This window comes from Poeciliopsis prolifica, unplaced genomic scaffold (genome assembly GCF_027474105.1).
Source record: "Poeciliopsis prolifica strain line A6 unplaced genomic scaffold, Auburn_PproV2 SCAFFOLD160, whole genome shotgun sequence".
Taxonomy (NCBI): domain Eukaryota; kingdom Metazoa; phylum Chordata; class Actinopteri; order Cyprinodontiformes; family Poeciliidae; genus Poeciliopsis; species Poeciliopsis prolifica.
The window spans coordinates 55,510-76,129 of NW_026562535.1; the positions used below are offsets into that span (position 1 = coordinate 55,510).

At 43.1% G+C, this 20,620-nt stretch overlaps 2 protein-coding genes across 2 annotated transcripts; one reads left to right on the forward strand and one right to left on the reverse strand.

Moving 5' to 3' along the window:
* Nucleotides 1–3,772: 3,772 nt before the first annotated feature.
* On the reverse strand, nt 3,773–17,320 carry prpf4 (PRP4 pre-mRNA processing factor 4 homolog (yeast)). The gene is given in 18 exon segments (XM_055025791.1): nt 3,773–3,909; nt 3,977–4,020; nt 4,023–4,078; nt 4,167–4,289; nt 4,375–4,482; nt 4,688–4,705; nt 4,707–4,802; nt 7,584–7,659; nt 7,662–7,672; nt 7,746–7,869; nt 7,960–8,018; nt 8,085–8,179; nt 9,018–9,111; nt 9,226–9,305; nt 10,681–10,768; nt 10,861–11,047; nt 11,150–11,328; nt 17,212–17,320. Coding segments are annotated over 17 exon segments (1,518 nt in total). The 5' UTR covers nt 11,322–11,328; nt 17,212–17,320; the 3' UTR covers nt 3,773–3,822.
* cdc26 (cell division cycle 26 homolog) lies at nt 17,281–19,838 on the forward strand. Its single transcript, XM_055025790.1, has 3 exons — nt 17,281–17,394; nt 18,144–18,242; nt 18,314–19,838. The coding sequence occupies exons 2-3, from the start codon at nt 18,162–18,164 to the stop codon at nt 18,515–18,517; spliced, it is 285 nt and encodes a 94-aa protein (XP_054881765.1). The 5' UTR covers nt 17,281–17,394; nt 18,144–18,161; the 3' UTR covers nt 18,518–19,838.
* The last annotated feature ends 782 nt before the right edge of the window (nt 19,839–20,620 follow it).

The window sequence follows — 20,620 nt, forward strand, 5'->3', positions numbered from 1 at the left end:
AATCCCAATGGATCATAGATAGAAGCTATTACTGACAAAATACCACGTCGTGTATCAGGTTTGTCCCTCAGGTCAATATGAAAACCCAAACAGTCCTTTTGAACATGCCATCGCATACCTAAAATATGTTCAGCAAGTTTTGAATCAGGTTTAAGATCAGCAGAAACTGTACTTGTGGCTCTCTCAGATGGATTCACACAGTCTAGGACTTCAGGCCTATTAGAATTAAATTATGGAGTCTCAGACCACCTTCCTTGCACAGTTTCTGCACCTCAGTTATTAATCTGGTTGCATCATTAGCTGTAGGAACACTTATTAGACCATCATCAACATAAAAATTATTCTCCACAAATGCTGCTGCAGATGGAAACTTTAATCTCTGCAGTTGTGCCAAATATTTCAGACCAAAATTAGCACAGCCTGGAGAGGAGGCAGCACCAAAAAGGTGGACCTTCATTTGATATTCTTTAGGCTCACTTTCCAAATCTCCTTGCTCCCACCATAAAAACCTCAGGTAACAGCGATGGTTAGACGCAACATAAAACTGGTGGAACATCCTTTCAATGTCACAAGTAATAGCCACAGCTTCTTTTCTGAAACGCAGGAGGATTCCAGTTAAAGAGTTGATCAAATCTGGACCAGTCAACAAAGTATCATTCAAAGAGATGCCACGAAATTTAGCTGAGCAGTCAAACACTACCCTTAACTTATCTGGTTTCTTTGATGATACACCCCATGATGAGGCAAGTACCACACACAACCATCATTGGCATTTTCCTCAGAAACTAGTTCAGCATCTCCACAGTTAATGATAGACTCCATAAATGTTTTATAATGATTGTAGAACTGATCATTTCTCTTTAACCTTCTCCTCAGATGTTGTAAACGAACGGTAGCCAGCGTCTTATTGTTTGGCAACATAGGAAGGCAGGATGTTTTAAATGGAAGGGGCATCTCCAAATGGCCATCATCTTTCTGTATAATGTTTTCGCTCAGAAGTTGTATGAACCGAATGTCATCTTGGGAAACACTTCTTCCTTCTGAACCCCTTTCATTAAAATCCAACTCCAAAGCTCTTAAAACATCAGAAGTTAATGGAGTGGGCATTTCTTTCACCATCACTCTGTGTACATATCTTGGTTTCCTTGCCGATCTAAATGTGGATTAATTGCCCCAATAATACTCCAACCAAGAGCAGTCTTCTGAGCAAAAGGTTCATTTTCCCCACCAACAACAACTTCCAAGGGAGCCAAAGCAGGACGGTCAAAAACCAATAAGTAAACCTACTTCACATTTTGCAAAGCAGGCATTTTGCCAGCTAGATGTTTAAGATGAGGCCACTGTAATGCTGTACTTCTACTTGGTATGCAAGATGTATCAACAGGAATAAAGTCACGTGTATATGTTTGCCGCAACTGTATACAAGTATCAGAGAAAAAACTCCGAACCTGCAAGCCATACACACTTTGACTTGAAATGGGTGTATCAACAGAAACCATGGTACTAAGTTTTAACTGCACTGGTTTGGTTTCAACAGTCAAGTTTCTCACAAGATCTTCTAAAACAAAGGAGGAGTCACTCTGAGTATCAAGGAGTGCATATGTAAGTATTTCCTTCCCAGGATCCTTCACAGAGGACAGGAAAACTGGAACAATACTTGATGTAGCAGAAATGTTTCGGATGAGTGCATGAGATAAACACTATGAGAAACCTGAGGTGTTTCTTCTGGAGTTATGGAACACTGCTGAGCAACATCATGAGATCTCACTCTCTCCTTGTGCAAACAAGTAGGATGATGCCGTCTACACTCCCCACAAACATGCCGCGTTTTACAGTCTTTCAATAAATGACCTTTCCTTAAGCATCCAAAACAAAGATGGTTTTGATATATAATGATCTTTTGTCTTCCATTGATTTAACTGCAAATTAGGACATTTAGCAACACTGTGTGACATGTCTGCACAAACCAAGCAAGGCAGTTTAGATTTTAAACCATGAACACTTTCTTGTTTCTTAAACTCCGTACTGGTGTTAAGAACCTTTGCTTTCCTGGAAAGGTCATTTGAAGAAGTTCTAGACTTTAACAAAAATGGAGAAGCAACAGGGTTACATACTATACGTGCTTCCTTTTGTATAAATCTAGAAAAACATTCAAAGGATGGATATTTTCCACATGCATCAAGTACTTCAACAACAACTCTACTCCATTTACGTACAACCCAGTCTGGTAACTTCTTCAACATCTTATGATTTTCTTCACAGTCATTTAAGATGGACAGTCCCTTTACTTGAGGCATAGCCTCTTCACAACCTTTCAAAAAGTCAGCAAAATCTCTGAGAGACAATGGATCGTTTGGTGCAATCTTTGGCCATGACATAAGTTTATCCCTAAATGCTTTCTGGATGACAAATGGGTTTCCATACCTATCTTGTAAAACTGACCAAGCACCTTCATATGCGTCCTCAGAGCTTCTGTAAAGAAACCTTCTACAGCCTTTCGGGCTTCTCCTGAAAGATAACTTTTCAGATACAACATTTTTTCCCCAGCAGAGAGGGATTTTGAATCAATTAAAGTGTGAATGATATCTTAAAGTATCACAAATTTCAAAGGGTCACCAGAGAATATAGCAGGTTCTGGAACAGGAAGGCGACTTAAACTCAATGAGCTCGTTAAGGCTTCAGCCAAGTTCACTGCAGGAATCTCAGCACAACATGAGGTGGTAGAATTGATGCAACCCTTTGCAGCTTTATGACTTGGGTGTTTCAGTGTTTGCTCTGATTTAACCTCAGACTTAAAATCAAGATTTCCCTTTTCAACACCATCTTCAAGTCTGCTGTAAACATCAACCCGAGCAGCAGCCATCTTAACTTCCATGTCTGTTTGCATTACCTTTAACTTGCTCTTCTCTTCATCAAGCTGCTGTAGCACTTCAGCTTCCTTCTGCTTCATTTCTGCCATAATCTGGGACTCATGACATTTCCAGTCATTCAAGTTTACTGACTTTAGAATGCTGAGCTTCAATCTCCAATATTGATCTAACTTGAACCCTTTTGGCTGCAAGATCAGCTTCTGCCATTACACGCCCCTGAGAAACCTTGGAGCTAGTAATTGATGAACTGCAGGGAGAACTTTCAATAGACGCTTCTCCAAAAACAGATTGATATTCATCTCTATTTAAGACTTCTCTCACTCTTTCCTTTTCAACTTCTTGATTAAAGTTTTCTTCAACAATACCCCTTTCTAAACGCTTACACACAAGATCATAAATCTCATTTGTTAATATAGTACAGGCATCTAGTTTCTGCACAATATCTGGAGTATTTAAAAATTACGTTGAAGAAACTCATAATTCTGTTTCACTTTATCAAGACTGTTCTGGACTTGCTTATTTATTTCATCCAGATTCTCCTCAGAGCAGAAACCCTTTAGTTTTCCTTGCTTCTCTTGCAGTTTGTTTCCAGGATGGGTTAGTCATAAAGACACATTTTTTGTTGTGCTATTAAATGTATGGATGGTTTTGTGTGTCTTTGAATCACTATAATTACTTTCAGAGAGCTGCTTGATCACTTTAGCTCAGTCAAAGTAAATCTACTTCAGAAGGATGTTCCACATTATTCATCAGGATTCCAGCAACATGGGAGGAGAAAGAATCTGCTGATGAAACCATCAGAGAGTGTAGAGCCGCATGACAAGCTATGAAAACATGAGATATTGAACCTCTACTGGGATCATTTTGCACTGGGATCAATAATAGATAACAGAACTGATTGATCATGTTTCAAAATCTTTATTAGAAAAAACAAAAAGTGTCACTGATGACATCACTCTGACAGCCAGAGTTTGAAGGTTCGGTCATAGGAGCAGGTGGCGATCAGCTTGCCGTCAGGTGACACATCCACGCCCATCACCTGGAAACATACAACCAATCAGGACGCAGAGCTCAGATGGCCCAATCAAAGCCCGGGGCGGTCCTACCTTCCCCTCGTGTCCAGCTAACGTCTTCAGCGGCATCCAGCCCGGTGGCTCCAAATCTTCGCTGTGTTGTCGTAAGCTCCGGTCAACAGGAAATGTCAGTGGCTGCAGAGGACGTGAGGTCAAAAACACAGGAAGTAATGTCAGAGATACAGGAAGTGAGCTCACACTGAAGAAAAATGCTTTGGTTTTTTTACGTTGGAATCGGACAGCGGACAGCAGGTTCTGGTGGGCGGGGACTGTGTACAGGCACTTCCTGTTGCGCAGCTCCCACACCTTACAGGTGTTGTCACCACTTCCTGTGGCCAGGTGATGGCTGCAGGAACAACCAGAAAAAGATGATTGACTGACGGCTCCTCTGATTGGCTGGTTTTCTGCTAACTGTCGTGTCATTGGCTGACCCGTTAGGACTGAAGTGAACGCTGTAGATCTCCTTCAGGTGCCCCTCCAGAAAAACCACGCAGCGCCCCGTCCTCAGGTCCCACACCCTGCCGAAGGCATCGAGCCCTCTGATTGGACGAGAACAGGCAGAATTAATGGATGACAGAGAAGCTGATCAAACAATCAGACATATTGACGATCATAAAGATACTTCATAAACGATCCACTGAAAATGGCATGAGATCAGAAATAATTAGACCGAGAACGTCACAGTATTACAACGTACTACACAGTATTACACAGTACTATGCAGTACTACAGAGTATTACACACCCTGTAGCGGCAAGGAGCCGTCAGGAATCTGATGTCATGAACTCCTTTGCTGTGACCTTCCTGTGGGATTTCCTCCTGCAGCTCCAGATCCCAGAGACGCCAGGAGCGGTCGTAGCTGAGAGTACCACAGAGTACTACAGGTTACTACAGAGTTACTACGAGTACTACAGGTTACTACAGAGTACTACAGTACTACAAAGTACTACAGACTACAGTACTACAAGGTTACTACAGAGTACTACAGTTACTACAGAGTACTAACTACTAGAGTACTACAGTTACTACAGAGTACTACAAGTTACTACAGAGTACTACGGTTACTACAGAGTACTACAAGTTACTACAGAGTACTACAGGTTACTACAGAGTACTACAAGTTACTACAGAGTACTACAAGTTACTACAGAGTACTACAAGTTACTACAGAGTACTACAGGTTACACTACAGAGTACTACAAGTTACTAAGTACTACAGTACTACAAGTCACTACAGAGTACTACAGAGTACTACAAGCTACTACAGAGTACTACAGAGTACTACAAGTCACTACAGAGTACTACAGGTTACTACAGAGTACTACAAGTTACTACAGAGTACTACAAGTCACTACAGAGTACTACAGGTTACTACAGAGTACTCTGTAGTACTCTGTAGTAACTACAGGTTACTACAGAGTACTACAGGTTACTACAGAGTACTACAAGTCATACAGAGTACTACAGGTTACTACAGAGTACTACAGAGTACTACAGGTTACTACAGAGTACTACAGGTTACTACAGAGTACTACAGGTTACTACAGAGTACTACAGTTTACTACAGAGTACTACAGAGTACTACAGGTTACTACAGAGTACTACAGGTTACTACAGAGTACTACAGGTCACTACAGAGTACTACAGGTTACTACAGAGTACTACAGGTTACTACAGAGTACTACAGAGTACTACAGGTTACTACAGAGTACTACAGTTTACTACAGAGTACTACAGGTTACTACAGAGTACTACAGGTTACTACAGAGTACTACAGGTTACTACAGAGTACTACAGAGTACTACAGGTCACTACAGAGTACTACAGAGTACTACAGGTCACTACAGAGTACTACAGGTTACTACAGGTTACTACAGAGTACTACAGAGTACTACAGGTTACTACAGAGTACTACAGAGTACTACAGGTCACTACAGAGTACTACAGAGTACTACAGGTCACTACAGAGTACTACAGGTTACTACAGGTTACTACAGAGTACTACAGAGTACTACAGGTTACTACAGAGTACTACAGAGTACTACAGGTCACTACAGAGTACTACAGAGTACTACAGGTCACTACAGAGTACTACAGGTTACTACAGGTTACTACAGAGTACTACAGAGTACTACAGGTCACGACAGAGTACTACAGGTTACTACAGAGTACTACAGTTTACTACAGAGTACTACAGAGTACTACAGGTTACTACAGAGTACTACAGGTTACTACAGAGTACTACAGGTCACTACAGAGTACTACAGGTTACTACAGAGTACTACAGGTTACTACAGAGTACTACAGAGTACTACAGGTTACTACAGAGTACTACAGTTTACTACAGAGTACTACAGGTTACTACAGAGTACTACAGGTTACTACAGAGTACTACAGGTTACTACAGAGTACTACAGAGTACTACAGGTCACTACAGAGTACTACAGAGTACTACAGGTCACTACAGAGTACTACAGGTTACTACAGGTTACTACAGAGTACTACAGAGTACTACAGGTCACGACAGAGTACTACAGGTTACGACAGAGTACTACAGGTTACTACAGAGTGCCACAGAGTACTACAGGTTACTACAGAGTACTACAGGTTACTACAGAGTACTACAGGTTACTACAGAGTACTACAGGTTACTACAGAGTACTACAGTTTACTACAGGTTACTACAGAGTACTACAGGTTACTACAGAGTACTACAGAGTACTACAGGTTACTACAGAGTACTACAGGTTACTACAGAGTACTACAGGTTACTACAGAGTACTACAGGTTACTACAGAGTACTACAGGTTACTACAGAGTACTACAGTTTACTACAGGTTACTACAGAGTACTACAGGTTACTACAGTGTACTACAGAGTACTACAGGTTACTACAGAGTACTACAGGTTACTACAGAGTACTACAGGTTACTACAGAGTACTACAGTTTACTACAGAGTACTACAGAGTACTACAGGTTACTACAGAGTACTACAGGTTACTACAGAGTACTACAGGTCACTACAGAGTACTACAGGTTACTACAGAGTACTACAGGTTACTACAGAGTACTACAGAGTACTACAGGTTACTACAGAGTACTACAGAGTACTACAGGTTACTACAGAGTACTACAGGTTACTACAGAGTACTACAGGTTACTACAGAGTACTACAGTTTACTACAGAGTACTACAGAGTACTACAGGTTACTAGAGTACTACAGGTTACTACAGAGTACTACAGGTTACTACAGAGTACTACAGAGTACTACAGAGTACTACAGGTCACTACAGAGTACTACAGAGTACTACAGGTCACTACAGAGTACTACAGTTACTACAGGTTACTACAGAGTACTACACAGACACACAGTGGTGGGATATTTATTATTTTAATTTATTTTTGTGATGGATTTACTACAGAGGTTACTACAGAGTACTACAGTTTACTACAGAGTACTACAGGTCACTACAGAGTGCTACAGAGTACTACAGGTTACTACAGAATACTAGGCAGTGCTACTGCTTACTATAGGTTACTAGAGTACTACAAGTTACTAGGCAGTACTGCAAAGTACTACGCAGTACTACATGTTAGTACACAGTGCTCTGGTCCGGTTCTGGTCCCGGTTCTCTTACCAGGTGGTTCCCAGGAATCTTCCAGACGGATGCCAGGAAACTCTGGAAACCCGATCACTGTGACCCTCAATGTCCCCACTGGCTCGTCACTATGGCGACCACAGAAACACATCGTCATTGGTTGTTTCCATAGCAACCAGCCCTCTTCCCGACTCCGCCCACCTCTCCAGGTTCCACAGCTTCACCGTCCCGTCGGCGGCGCAGGACGCCAGGCTGACGTCTGACTGGTCCAGAGAGACGCCGGCTTGCGGGCGGAACGCCACGGCGCCCACGTTGGTGTTGTGTCCTGCAGCCAATCGCAGCGAGGCAGGGAAAGGGCATACAGTCAGCATTTAACTGGACTCAGACATAAACAGAAGCAGGAAGCTCCGCCCACCTCTCAGGGTCCGGATCAGGGCGCAGTCCGGGACCGACCACAGCTTGCACAGGCCACTCCTGGAGGGGATAACACGCTAGCATTAGCCTCAGAACAACAACAGCAGTCGGGGGCGGAGCTCTTACCAGGACGCCGTGACGAGCATCTTGGAGTCCGGACTGAAGTGGCAGAAACTGATTGGCCGATCGTCTCCAATCTGACTGCAGAAGTTGTTCAGATTCTGACAAGGAAGAGGAGGAAGAGGAAAGTTCAACTGAGATCAGGTTGGTGGGTTAGGGTTAGGGTTCCCTGTCTGAACAGTTTGTGACCCAGAGATACAGGACCTGCACTTCAGACCTCAGACACCCAAAGACAGAAAAACTTGAGTGCATCAGATTGGACTTGTGACTCTGAGTTAGCAGCCGGGTTTCTGTTTTAATTAGCAGGTGCTAATCCATGTAACCAGGGTTCTGGACTTTCAATAAAAGGCAGAGCAGGAAAAGAATCTCCAGTTTTGGGTTGTGGAGACTCACATGGAGAAGTCTTCCTGGCTCCGCTCTCCGTTCGTTTGAGTGAACTGAACTTGAATTGTCTTTGTCCTTTTTCCAGTGTGTGAGAATGTCCAGGTGAAAAAACCTGACAATTTAACTGGTTCAGCCGGTTTAATCTGGATTTAACTGGATTGTACTGGGACAGAAGTGGTTTAGGAATCAGATCTCACTGATATAAACTAACCTGAGTGAAGAAATATTTAACTGGATTTCAAATGTATTAAACTGGTTCAAACATGAGTTGAACTGGTTTCTTATACCAGTAGAAAAATTGGACTGAACTGGTTCCAGAACTGGGCTTAGTCTGGTTTATAGAAAGAAGAACTGAACCAATTTATCTGCAAAATGAAACAAACTGGTTCAACTGGATTGAACTGGGGTGACATGGATCTGATGGGTGCTTACACAATATGTCTGCTTCATTTTTTTTCTTAAAAATCTTTAAATAAAAAGTCGTTGCAGGAATATCAGGCCTAATTCCCCCGGTTCCATTCTGGGCCCGGTCCATAACTCGCGGTACCGACTCACCCTCAGTGACTTGTGCAGCTCCTGCTGGCGGATCGTCTTCGTCGCATCGGAAACCTCCTTCAAAGCCCGTGCAGCTTCCAGACGCCTCATCGCCCTGATGGACCAATCACAGCAAGATGTTGTGGATCTCAGCCAATAAGAGGCTGCTTAGGGTCCGGACCCTGTGGAGCAGCCAAGGAGCTGATTGGTCAGTCTGCTGATGACTCACCGTGGCAGAGAATATCTGGCCAACCAGAGGCGAGCTTCCTTCAGGGAGGCGGGGCCTTCGTGGTACCACGTCTGCAGACACTGTGATTGGTGGAGAGAAACAAAGATTTACATTTCACAGAGCAGATGCTTCAATCGGATGAGAATTCATTGAAGCGATCGATCGGCTTGCAGTACAGAGCTCTACGCAGTACTACTCAGTAGTTCCCAGTTTTCCCCCAGTGAATGATAGGCCTGGCAGCCCGCCAGGCTTTACTAGCCCCACACCAGGCTAACCTTGCTTGTTTGTTTTTAGGAAAATAATAACTGGGGGGAAAAAATCTCTATTTTTAAAGCCGGATTGCAAGTTTCACTGGAGGAGCAGATTTATTTTTATAGAAAATGAAAATATCTTCTGTATCTTTATTGATAGAAGATATCTATAATAGAGATTGGGTTTTGGAGACTCACATGGAGAAGTCTTCCTGGCTCCGCTCTCCGCCCGTTTGAGTGAACTGAACTTGAATTGTCTTTGTCCTTTTTCCAGTGTGTGAGAAAAAGGACAAAGACAGTTCATAGTTTATAGTTATTGAACCAATCACACAGCTGGCGCCTCGAGCTGCCGCCGCGCCACAGGAACAGCACACAGACTGACCTGTATGATATATACATCAGCCCAGTGAGGGCGGTTATTTTCTTTCTATATCAAGGTAGGAGCTTAAAGCGAACCTCGTTCGCTCTGGTTGCTCAGCTCTGTGTGAAACGCAGGAACAACTTGTAGTGGCTGTCAGAGCTGAGGGTTGAGGAAGTGTTGAGAATGATTTATATTTGTGAAAAAAGAACGACGTGGGCTCTTTTCCATCTCAATGTGATCATTTATGGCCCCTGAAGCCTTGGGGCCGGAAGGAGCCGCTGAGTTAATGTGGGTTAGCGACTGTCACACAAAGTCGCCGAGCGGCTGAATAGGGGAATCTTTGTTGACGCGCCAGATGATCAAAAACGCAATCCAAGTTGCATTTAAGTTGATTTATTTTGCCAATATCCAAAGCGGCACAGTGTCCACACAGCATAAAAACGGATCCGTAGAAAAAACAGTGAATAAAGACAAAATGTGCTAAATTGAAGCGGTCAGCCAAAAAATAGACCTTCCCCATCACCCACTCACTAAGTCACCCAAGTGAGCAACAAGTGATCTATAATCACTAACGACGCCACGTGATCCCACTACGCCTGTCCACAACAATGTGGATTAAACAGACGTGCAAATAATTGATATTTCATTTCAATTGTATTTATGATTTGTTGTTTTTAAGACTAGCTGTGGGTTTAAATATTGTTTCACTGGAGATGTTTTCCTGGAACATAATTACCCAGTAAGATTTGTACTTTTCCTGTCTAAGACCTTAAATATAAAAACATGGCGGAGGCCCCGCCCACCCGCCAGGCTGAGTGGGTTTTCTGGGGGACCCTGCAGTACCTCGTCCCGTGACCTCTTGGCTCTCTCTTCGTCCTTCCTGGATCTCTTCAGGGCGTCTGGACCCACAACAGACAGAACGCTGCGCAGCCTGGACAGAAAAACAGTCAGTAAGGAGCCAATCAGTCGGCCCACCCTGGACATAAGGAGCCTCCTTATTGGCCATCATCAGGCCCCGCCCACCTCTCTCGGCGGTCGGCTGGCCCCTCTCCAAACAGCGTGATTGGCTCTCCCAGCGCCCGCAGGCCGGCCTTCACCTCGGCATCGTCGGTGGAGACGGTGATCTGTCGCGCTCGCCGCCGCCGCTCAAACTCGGCCAGCGCCTCCAGCTGGCGCTCGCTTACACGCTCCTCCATCTCCATGGTCTCTCCTGCAGGGAATCATGGGAAATGGAGTCATCGCGGAGTGCTGCCGGCCAGTGGTCAGGCTGTATGTCCAGCTGGCAGCGGCACCACCTGCCTGTGGAACTCACCTGATGAGATGTTGATGTTTCCTGCTCTGATGCCCGCCTTCAGCGCATCACTTCCTGCGGCAGCGCTACTGGCCATCTCCATGGTGATGCGCTGACGCTCCTTCTCCTCCAGGCTGCCGTAGAACACACGGCTCTTCTTCATGGCCGGAGCAGAGTCTTCCTCGTCCGACATGCCGACCCTGTGTAACATAGATAATGTTGTATAGATTTCCACTTGTCATTACTTCCGAGTTTGGGTTGATGTGCAATGGGTGAAACAGCGCCCCCTGCTGGTGATTGGCAGTGTTAAATATAGTGAACACAGACATCTGGTTGCCAGTTCATGAGATGATGTAGGTTCACTGAGTTTAACGGTCCAGTAAAATGTTCTGGTAGTTTGATGCTAACACAAAATACTATCCTCGTAAGGTGCTGCACTGCCTGTGATGAACCTGGTTCCTGATTAGTCCATATTCTGTTTCGTACAGATAAACCACATTTTATCTCATCCCGACTCCTGATCCCTTATTCACACAATGCAGAGCTGATGCGAAACCATTATAATTAAAGAGGTTACATCTGCAGGGATAGAAGAAGTCCTAAGATGGCGGAGCACAGGTTCTGGCATTCAGCGATTCTTTACCAACAGTTAGTCCAATATGAGCTTTAGCCAAATTTTAAAGGGTTTTTCTTTTTCTCTTAGTTTATAGCACCCATTCTACCACCCTTGATGGAGCTGCTGCTTCTCCAGCTTCAACGGGCGAGAGGCAAAGTCACCTGGACAGAACGCCAGTCTGTCGCAGGGCAACACAGAGACAGACAAGACACACACTCACACACACATCTAGGGAGAATTTAGAGACACAAGTTAACCTGTCAGTCATGTTTCTGGACTGTGGGAGGAAAGTGGAGAACCAGAGAGAACCTGGAGAGAACCCAGCATGCACAGGGAACATGCAGGCTCAGTTCCAAGACCCGGGCCGGAACTGAGGCGACTGTGCAGCCATAGTTTAGCATTCTTTACAAAATATTTCATCCTTCATTTTGAATTTTTTGCCGTCTGGGAGTTTATCTACAGAGGCGAGCACGACAGACCACGACTATAACCGGTCGACTCTTCTAGATGTTATTGAAGACATTGATCCTTCTGGTGAAGAACAGAAGGTGAACTGGGATCACACAATAATTAAGAACAAAAGAGAGAAGAAAATGAAGCTACAGTGGCCTGAATGTAAGGAGGACACAGCTAATGCTAGTCTTCCTGCAACAGGAGAACTCACAAAGATGGACAATCAGACTGACATTTTAAAAAGCATTAAAAATCATATCAAAGCTAAAACTGTTGCCATTGAAGCAAATAATAAATCCATACCAGAGCTTCCAGCTACGATTAACCTTCTGAAACAAGAAAAACTCGGTGATGAAGATCTCCTGGGAACCAGGCTCGTTACAAGAGACGCTGGAACCCGAGGGAGACCAGATGGTCGATGAGAACCTAAGGGAATCCATCACTGGGATCCTCACTGGGATCATCCTGGGATCCTCACTGGGATCATCCCAAGATCCTCACTGGGATCATCCTGGGATCCTCACTGGGATCATCCTGGGATCCTCACTGGGATCATCCTGGGATCCTCACTAGGATCATCCTGGGATCCTCACTGGGATCATCCTGGGATCCTCACTGGGATCATCCTGGGATCCTCACTGGGATCATCCTGGGATCCTCACTGGGATCATCCCAAGATCCTCACTGGGATCATCCTGGGATCCTCACTAGTCCTGTCTCCATGGATACGGTCCACCCTGTTGACAGATCGGAGCCGCCGTCGCTCCAACAACCGACCCAGAGCTTCATGTTCGGTTCGGGATGCGAACTGCAGGATGAGGCCTGGAGGAAACAGATGCTGAAGTTTGTAAGGAAAAGCAGATCAGCTTGAAGGACAGGATGAAACCTGGAGGAAGGTTTCACCCTGACGACCTGCACCCTAACCCACCGCCATGTTGCTTCCCCCCACTGGTTGGTATCTGTTTAAAGGGCTAATGCGCTATTCCTTACAGCTGTTACTGGCTCTCATCTCATTCCTGCTCAGCGTTCCTGGCAGTTCCTGTGTTTATTTCATGTTATCTTTACTTTCACTTAATACAAGAGGTTTAAAAAATATTGTTAGGGTAGGGTTAGGCTTAGGGTTTTAGTTCTGGGTTATGATTTATAAAGGTTCTTTGTTGGATCATATCAGTGATACACAAGGCCACTGGGTAACTAATAGTGGAGATTGGTGGAAACAAGATCATTTTGGTGTGTGTATATGGACATAATAATAAAGCGATAATAATATATTTTTCTGACCTAATGATAAAACAATGGAAAATAAAATATTGCACTGATCAGGTTATCTTAGGAGGAGATTTTAATGCAACTCCAGATGGATCGCTTGATCGTCTCCCCTCTAGGGGCAGCACCACATTTATAATGATATCTTCAATATTCCTGGTTCAATCCTTCCGGAAACGGCCAATGCTCTAGGCCAGATTACTGGTTAATCCCTCATAATCTGGTAAATAATATTTCAAACTGTGAAATCTCAGCGGCTCCTCTAACAGATCATTGCTCTGTTACCTTGTTTCTCTCTCTGAATGAATGTAAACCTTCAAACTTAGCTTGGAAGTTTAATAGTAATCTCCTGGATAATAACAGAAACTGATTATTAAGTGAAGGCCTGGATTTAATCCACACAGCAATTAGAAATTGTTCTAGTGATCTTTATAGTTCCAGGTATTCAGAATCCAATGCCAGTGTCTGTTTGATGGAATTCAGGAGTCTGTTGAAAAAATGAATCTTGATTTTAAAAACCTTTTGGATTTGAGACTCGAAGAGACGAAGCAACAACACAACAAACAGTAAAACTCCTGGATGAGACGCTGAATTTCTACTTTCTGTTGAGAAGATTTATGAAAACTATTACTTGAGGCCCTGCTGGATGAATTTCAGACAATAATGTTTCCACCATGAAACAAGGTCTGATCCACGAAACAAAGATCCTTTATCACAAGACAATTGGAGACCTGTCACTCTGATTATAACTGTAGATCATTACCATGATTAATGAATGCCAGTCAGTTCTTAAGTAGCTCAGTTTCTCTGTCAAGAATCAGGCAGGGCTTCCCAGTTTCACACACAATTATTCACATTAACAACTCAAACGCTGGATGTTATGTTTCTGACAGAAACATGGTTGAATGACAATAATGACCAAACTCTACTAATTGAATCAATGCCTCCTAACTACAATTTGTTAAGTGAGAATAGAAAACATAAAAAAGGAGGAGGCGTGGCTTCTATATTAAAGAAAACCATAAATTGTAGTAAAATTTCTTTGGGTCATTTCACATCTTTTGAGTATCTTGGAATTCAGGTTAAAGGCTTCAAACGAACTTTGACACTAACTTTATACAAAACTCCAACATATGTGGAAAATTTCTTTACTGACTTGAATGATCTTCTTTCTCTCATATGCACTGATTATGATTGTTTAATAATTGTTGGTGATTTCAACATTCATGTGGACAAACCCAAAAACAGAGGAGCAAAAAAGCTCTCTGATATTTTAGAAAATGTTGGTTTAACACAACATGTTAAACAAGCAACACACACTCAAGGACACACACTGGACCTGGTTATCAGTGAGGGTGTGAATATTTCCAATGTCTCTGTAACTGATGTCGCCTGTCGGATCACTTTGCTGTTATCTATGAAGGTTCTTTATTCTTTGACCCACTTGGACAAACAGCTACTGTCACAAAACGTTCTTTCACAGAAAACAGCAGAAACAATTAATCAAATCTACTCTTCCTCCTCACCTTAAGCTGTAATGATGTAGATAAGTTGGTAGATGATTTTCAGTCTAAAGTTTCATATATCATTGATTCTATTGCTTCAATTAAAGTAAAGGTTGTGTCTGGTAGGAAGAAATCTCCATGGAGAAAAGCACAAACAGTTCGATCTGCAAGAGAACTCTGTCTCAGAGCAGAACCAAAAATGGAGTAAAACTCAACTTCACGTTCATAACGACATCTATGAAGAAACTACGTAACTATCACTCAACACTAAAACATGCAGATGTCATAAACAAAAACATGAACAATGCTGGAGCTTTATCCATTTTAATGTTTTTCTCTCAGTATGTAGGGTTAGGGTTAGTAATGCAGTCGGGCATCTTGTCCCAGAAGCATGGTGCAGCGCACTCTTCCTCTTGCCCATATATGGAAGACGCTGCCACAGAGCACAGCCATTCACATCAAACCTCTTAACGAATCATCAGATCTCAGCGATCGACCTGTTGTTAGTTTAACTTCTTGTTGGGTTAGAATTATTTCTGGATTGTTGTAGGTAACATATTTCTAGAGGGAGAGACGTTTGGAGCGGCGCTGACCGGCTTCACTTTAGAGAAGATCATTTCTTATTATTCTTTGGATACTTAAGGTGCTCGTCTAACCTGATGTCTTTTGTGTAAGTTGGCCTGCTACTGTTTCAGTTTTAGCTCAGAAATGTTTTTGTTTAGTTATGCTTGATGAAAAGCATTTCCTTTTTCTGGTTTTGTTTAGAGAAGAGGAGTTTCTATTGTCCAGCCCTGTGGCTGGTTTTAAAGGACCTGTCTGTCCCCGTTTTATTGAGCTTGATAAATAAAATAAAAAACTAGAAGGAGAGTTTTTCTTTTCTTTGCTTTATTCACCAGGGATTTTGTTTGGGAACACCTGGGTGGATTTTGTTATATTTGTGGTTTTATTATTATTATTCCTCCCCCAAGCAGACTAATTTTATTTAATTGGGTAATAATTTTTTCAGCTATAAGGTTCCCAGGGGCAGCATAGACTTCAAGTGAGGTCATTCTTGTACTATAAAATAAACTGTGACTATTTATCAATCACATTAAATGCATGTAATTTTCAAGCAGCGCCTCTGTTAATCTGTGACTGTAAAGAGGATCTCAGGTTCTCTTCACCCAAGGCCACATTAATAAACAGAAGCAAAGAAAAGGTCTGAAACAGTACCAGACGATCCCTGGTCGGAACCAGAGGCTGGATCTGCAGTTCTGACCTGTAACTCGGAACCAGTCTTCTGAAAGCAGGGCTTTGGGGCTGTTGAAAATGGACTTATTTGGCGGTGTGTATGTCACTTTAAGAGCTTAGGGAGCCATCTAGGTGGGCTTCGCTCTGATTGGTTCATTGTTGTTATCTCAAGCTACAATTAGTTGTGGACAGAGCACATGTTCAGTTTTTCGTTGGAAAGTAATGATTGGAAGCCGTTCAGAGCTGTTGTTTCAGAGATTGGGAGTGCGTAATAAATAAAAGTAAGTTGAATCATTATTTAATCAAGATTTGTTTATCTGTACACCTTAAACATATACATTATAGTAGTTTAAAGAGTTACGGTTATGATAATGTGATTTGTAGTTTGTTATCATTTGCTGCCATCTACTGGACAAGTTGGTAATAGCCGTTTGTAATGAGCGAAAATAATAGCTCCTATTTGTTTGTCCTTTGTATTTTCTAGACCACTCTCATCTCTATTAAAGGAACTCAAAACCTGAAACGTTTTTATCATTCCTTACCGAATGCTCGTGGTGGCTGTCATATTAAAGAACAACAAGTAAAGGGAGCACAACAGGGGCCAAGGTTCAAGTTTAAGTCCTTTTAAACCGCCTCTCGCGAGACATCTGCTTCTTTTTACCCGCGAGCAGTTTCACTGTGCGCCACACTCGCGAGATTAAGGTACCAAGTTTATGGGCCTCTTTCTGAATAAAACAATCCGAGTTTCAATCCGGGACGAGGAAAATCAGAGCCAGTAGAACCAGTTACGAATTTATCATCTGTGTTTTCGAAAGTTATTTGGTACATATACATAAAAAAACCACCAGGTGCTACTAACGTGAAACTTGATTCTTCTCAGTTTAGGGAAATTTAGTTTCAAGGCGGTTAGCTGCGCCGCAGGGCGCATGCGCATCCAGAAGACGGTTTTCCGTTATTCTTCCGACAGAAGCTGATTTTAGTGATTGTTTAGTCTATTTAGGAGTTGAACTCACCGCTACAGAAGAACGAAGCTGAAGAGTCTCTTAAATCTTGACCCGGATGTAGAATCAGCTTCCGGGTCAGAACTACTTCTTCCGGTGTGTATCTGCTGAACGCCGCGTTATATCGCCGCGAAAGCAGCTTGTCTGTCAGATAGTGACCAGGTGACGGCGGCGCACGGAGGCCCCGGTCTGCAGGTAAACTCCTGGACCCTCTGAGGTCACCTGGAAACCAATTTAACCAGTTAAACCAGCGGTAGAGGCTTTCATCGAGCTGGACTCTGGAGGAGATCGGAGCGAAGGTGTCCACAGCTGTGCCTGATCAGAAAACCGCAAACAAATTAGTTGCTGTGGTGCTGAAGGTTGTTGGTTCCGATTGGACTGCAGGCTATCTGTAGATCCCGTCCGGTTCTGTTTGAAGATTAAATTACGGGCGGATCCGATGTTTGTAGTTTAAACCGAAACAGGACCGGTTTATAACTCAGATTCCGGTTCCGATCTGAAAAGCTGTAGCTTCAATCGGTTGATCACTTGTGGAGTGTGTTAACATCCCGGTTCCGTCGGTCCGGATCCTCATGATCTCACTAGAACAGCAGCAGATCTGTGACCAGAAGGGGGCGCCAGTCGCTTCAGTATTTCTGTTCTCATTTAAAACGCAGCAAGCCTTGATTGTTGTGGTGAAAATGCAGCTGCATTAATTAGTTCCTGGTTTATTAAGATGAGACCACGCCCACAGAGCGCCTGCCTCAGCTGTGACCAGTTTATCTGGAACAGCTCTTGATCCTGACCAATCGATGAGCAGCAACTTGTTAGGGCTATCTAGTGGATGATCTGCAGAAATCTAACCTGGCCTTCCAGGTTTTTCACATGACACTATTGGGTCATCAGGGTTCATTCAGGACAAACGTATTGATCGTTTATTGATCAAACTGTTCTGTTGTGTTCAGGAGCCGGCTGGAGCGAAGATGCTGCGTAGGAAACCGACTCGATTGGAGCTGAAGATCGACGACACCGAGGAATTCGAGAGCGTTAAAAAGGAGCTGGAGGTTCAGTCAACCCCTTATCTGTTCCGACCCGTCTGGTTCCGACCCGATCATCATGTCAGTTCTCTCTTCAGGCCAGGAAACAACAGAGAGAGGAAGCGGGGCCAGGAGCTGGAGTGAGCGGGGCTTCTGTCATTGGTGTTGATGTGATTGGGGGCGGAGCCTCTGCGTCCTCCACAGCTGCTTCCAGGGCGGAGCTTATCAACGAGCGAATTGGCTACAAGCCTCACCCCAAACCGGCGACGCTCCCGACCTTATTTGGAAGTTTACAATTTTAATAGTTTGGACAGATTGAAGAGGCTGTTGGTTTATTGGTTTATTTGCAGATAAATTTAGTCAATAGGAATCCAGCAGCTTTTAGTTCACTGCAGTAAAATAGACCATTCAGAACAGCGCTGTCGACACCTGCAACATCATCCAGGAAGTGCGACAACCCGGACTGCTGCTGCATCCCAGAATTCATCGCTGCATGTGACATTTTCAGTTAAATGGCAAAATTATGGCAATGTTTTTGTTTTCTTTCTAGAAAATTCTAATAGTTCAGTAAGGCACACATTATTGAAAAGGTTTGAGCAGAAAGAAGAAGAAATAAGAGATAAATCACAAACCGAGGAAAGTAAATTCTTGCAAATGCAAGAGGAATTTCAAATCTTAAATTAAACTTTCAACATCTTAGAAAGATTGGGATTTTATGGTGGAACTCAAATTATTTCACTTTAAAAATGGAGGAATCTTTAAAAAGTAGTTTTTGTGGATAAAAATGTAGCCAGAGTATTAAATCGTTAATATTATAATTTAACGTGTCATTCCGTTAGACGAAATTTTATAATATTAAAACATAAAGATGGAATAGATTTCTCATGCAATATCAACTTCTGAAAATCTTTCTAAAAATATTCATGATGTTGCAATTAAGTCTTTCAGTCACAAATATCTGAATTTTTATGTTCTTGTCAGAAAGTTGCTACAAGGACAAACTTCATATATAATTTAGATTTTTTTTTGTGGAAGTGGAATAGAACTCTATTTGGTTCTTATTTTGTTTTGAGACACTGTGACTTTCAGACAAAAAGTGACAGTTTCTCATGAAGCTGACAATGTTTCAACATCCAATTTAACAGCAATTCCTCCTGCTATAATTCAGCTAATTAAAGATGTTACATTTTAATCTGTATTTTGACAGACCATCACAATAAAAATCTGCCTTCTTGGAAATGCAGTTGTTCACTGAGAAAAAAACAGCTTTCTAGAGTATCGAAATACTCTGTTTCTCTGAACATGTGATTACATCGAATTTTACTCTGAACTCAACCAGTCACAGCAAAATGTCTGAACCAGGGGTGTCAACATCCAACGTCCTGCAACTTTTAGATGTGCCTCTGCTGCACCTGAATAGAATAATAGGTCATTAGCAAGACTCTGGAGAACAAGGAGGAGGTAATTAAGCCATTTCATTCTTGTGTTTTGTACCTGTGGCACATCGAAAAACTGCAGGACACCTTGAGGACTGAAGTTTGACACCCATGATTTAAACAGCCAAATATCCCCAGGGGGCCTGTTGCGAGAAGCCTTCTTGGGGGCGTGGCCTGTTGCAAGAAGCCTTTTTGGGGGCGTGGCCTGTTGCGAGAAGCCTTCTTGGGGGCGTGGCCTGTTGCAAGAAGCCTTATTGGGGGCGTGGCCTGTTGCGAGAAGCCTTCTTGGGGGCGTGGCCTGTTGCGAGAAGCCTTCTTGGGGGCGTGGCCTGTTGCGAGAAGCCTTCTTGGGGGCGTGGCCTGTTGCGAGAAGCCTTCTTGGGGGCGTGGCCTGTTGTGAGACACCTTCTTGGGGGCGTGGCCTGCTGGGTTCGGCTCTGACTTCCCCAGCTGGTTCTGGTTTGCTGGACCAGAGGAGTTTCTTGTTGTCTTCATTATTATTTTATAAGTTTTCAACAGCATTTATGGTTTCATATTGCTGAGCTATACACACAGGAGGTCAAAGTTCAGAGCTCATTAGTGTCATTAGTGTCCTTCACCTTCATTAAACCAGACGAGTTTATGAAGTCTTATGATTTATTTTCATTATAAATGATACAAAATTTTATAACAAGTTTATAAAGGAAACGATTAGTGCTGAAAACAACAAAACACTGGAGTTCATTTACTGTGACAGTAGGTGGCGCTCAGTTCTCACAAAGCCCAGAAAATGATGGTGACCAATCAGGAGTCACGTTTTGTTAGCATGACGCCATTTAGAGGGAAGTTTAGTGGAAGGCAGACTGGACGGGGCCTGAGGCGACTGACAGCTGGCTGTCAGAAATAAAACTAATTAAAAAATAAATAAAGGAGAAAAAAGAGCTTTAACGTGGAGCTTCTGTCGCCATGGTTACAGTCCAGGAAGTGCTC

Excerpts from the sequence above, each read along its gene's own strand:
- cdc26 (XM_055025790.1), top strand. The coding sequence starts at position 18,162 with ATGCTGCGTAGGAAACCGACTCGATTGGAGCTGAAGATCGACGACACC. Across the intron at positions 18,243-18,313 it reads GCGTTAAAAAGGAGCTGGAG|GCCAGGAAACAACAGAGAGA; the intron begins GTTCAGTCAACC and ends TTCTCTCTTCAG.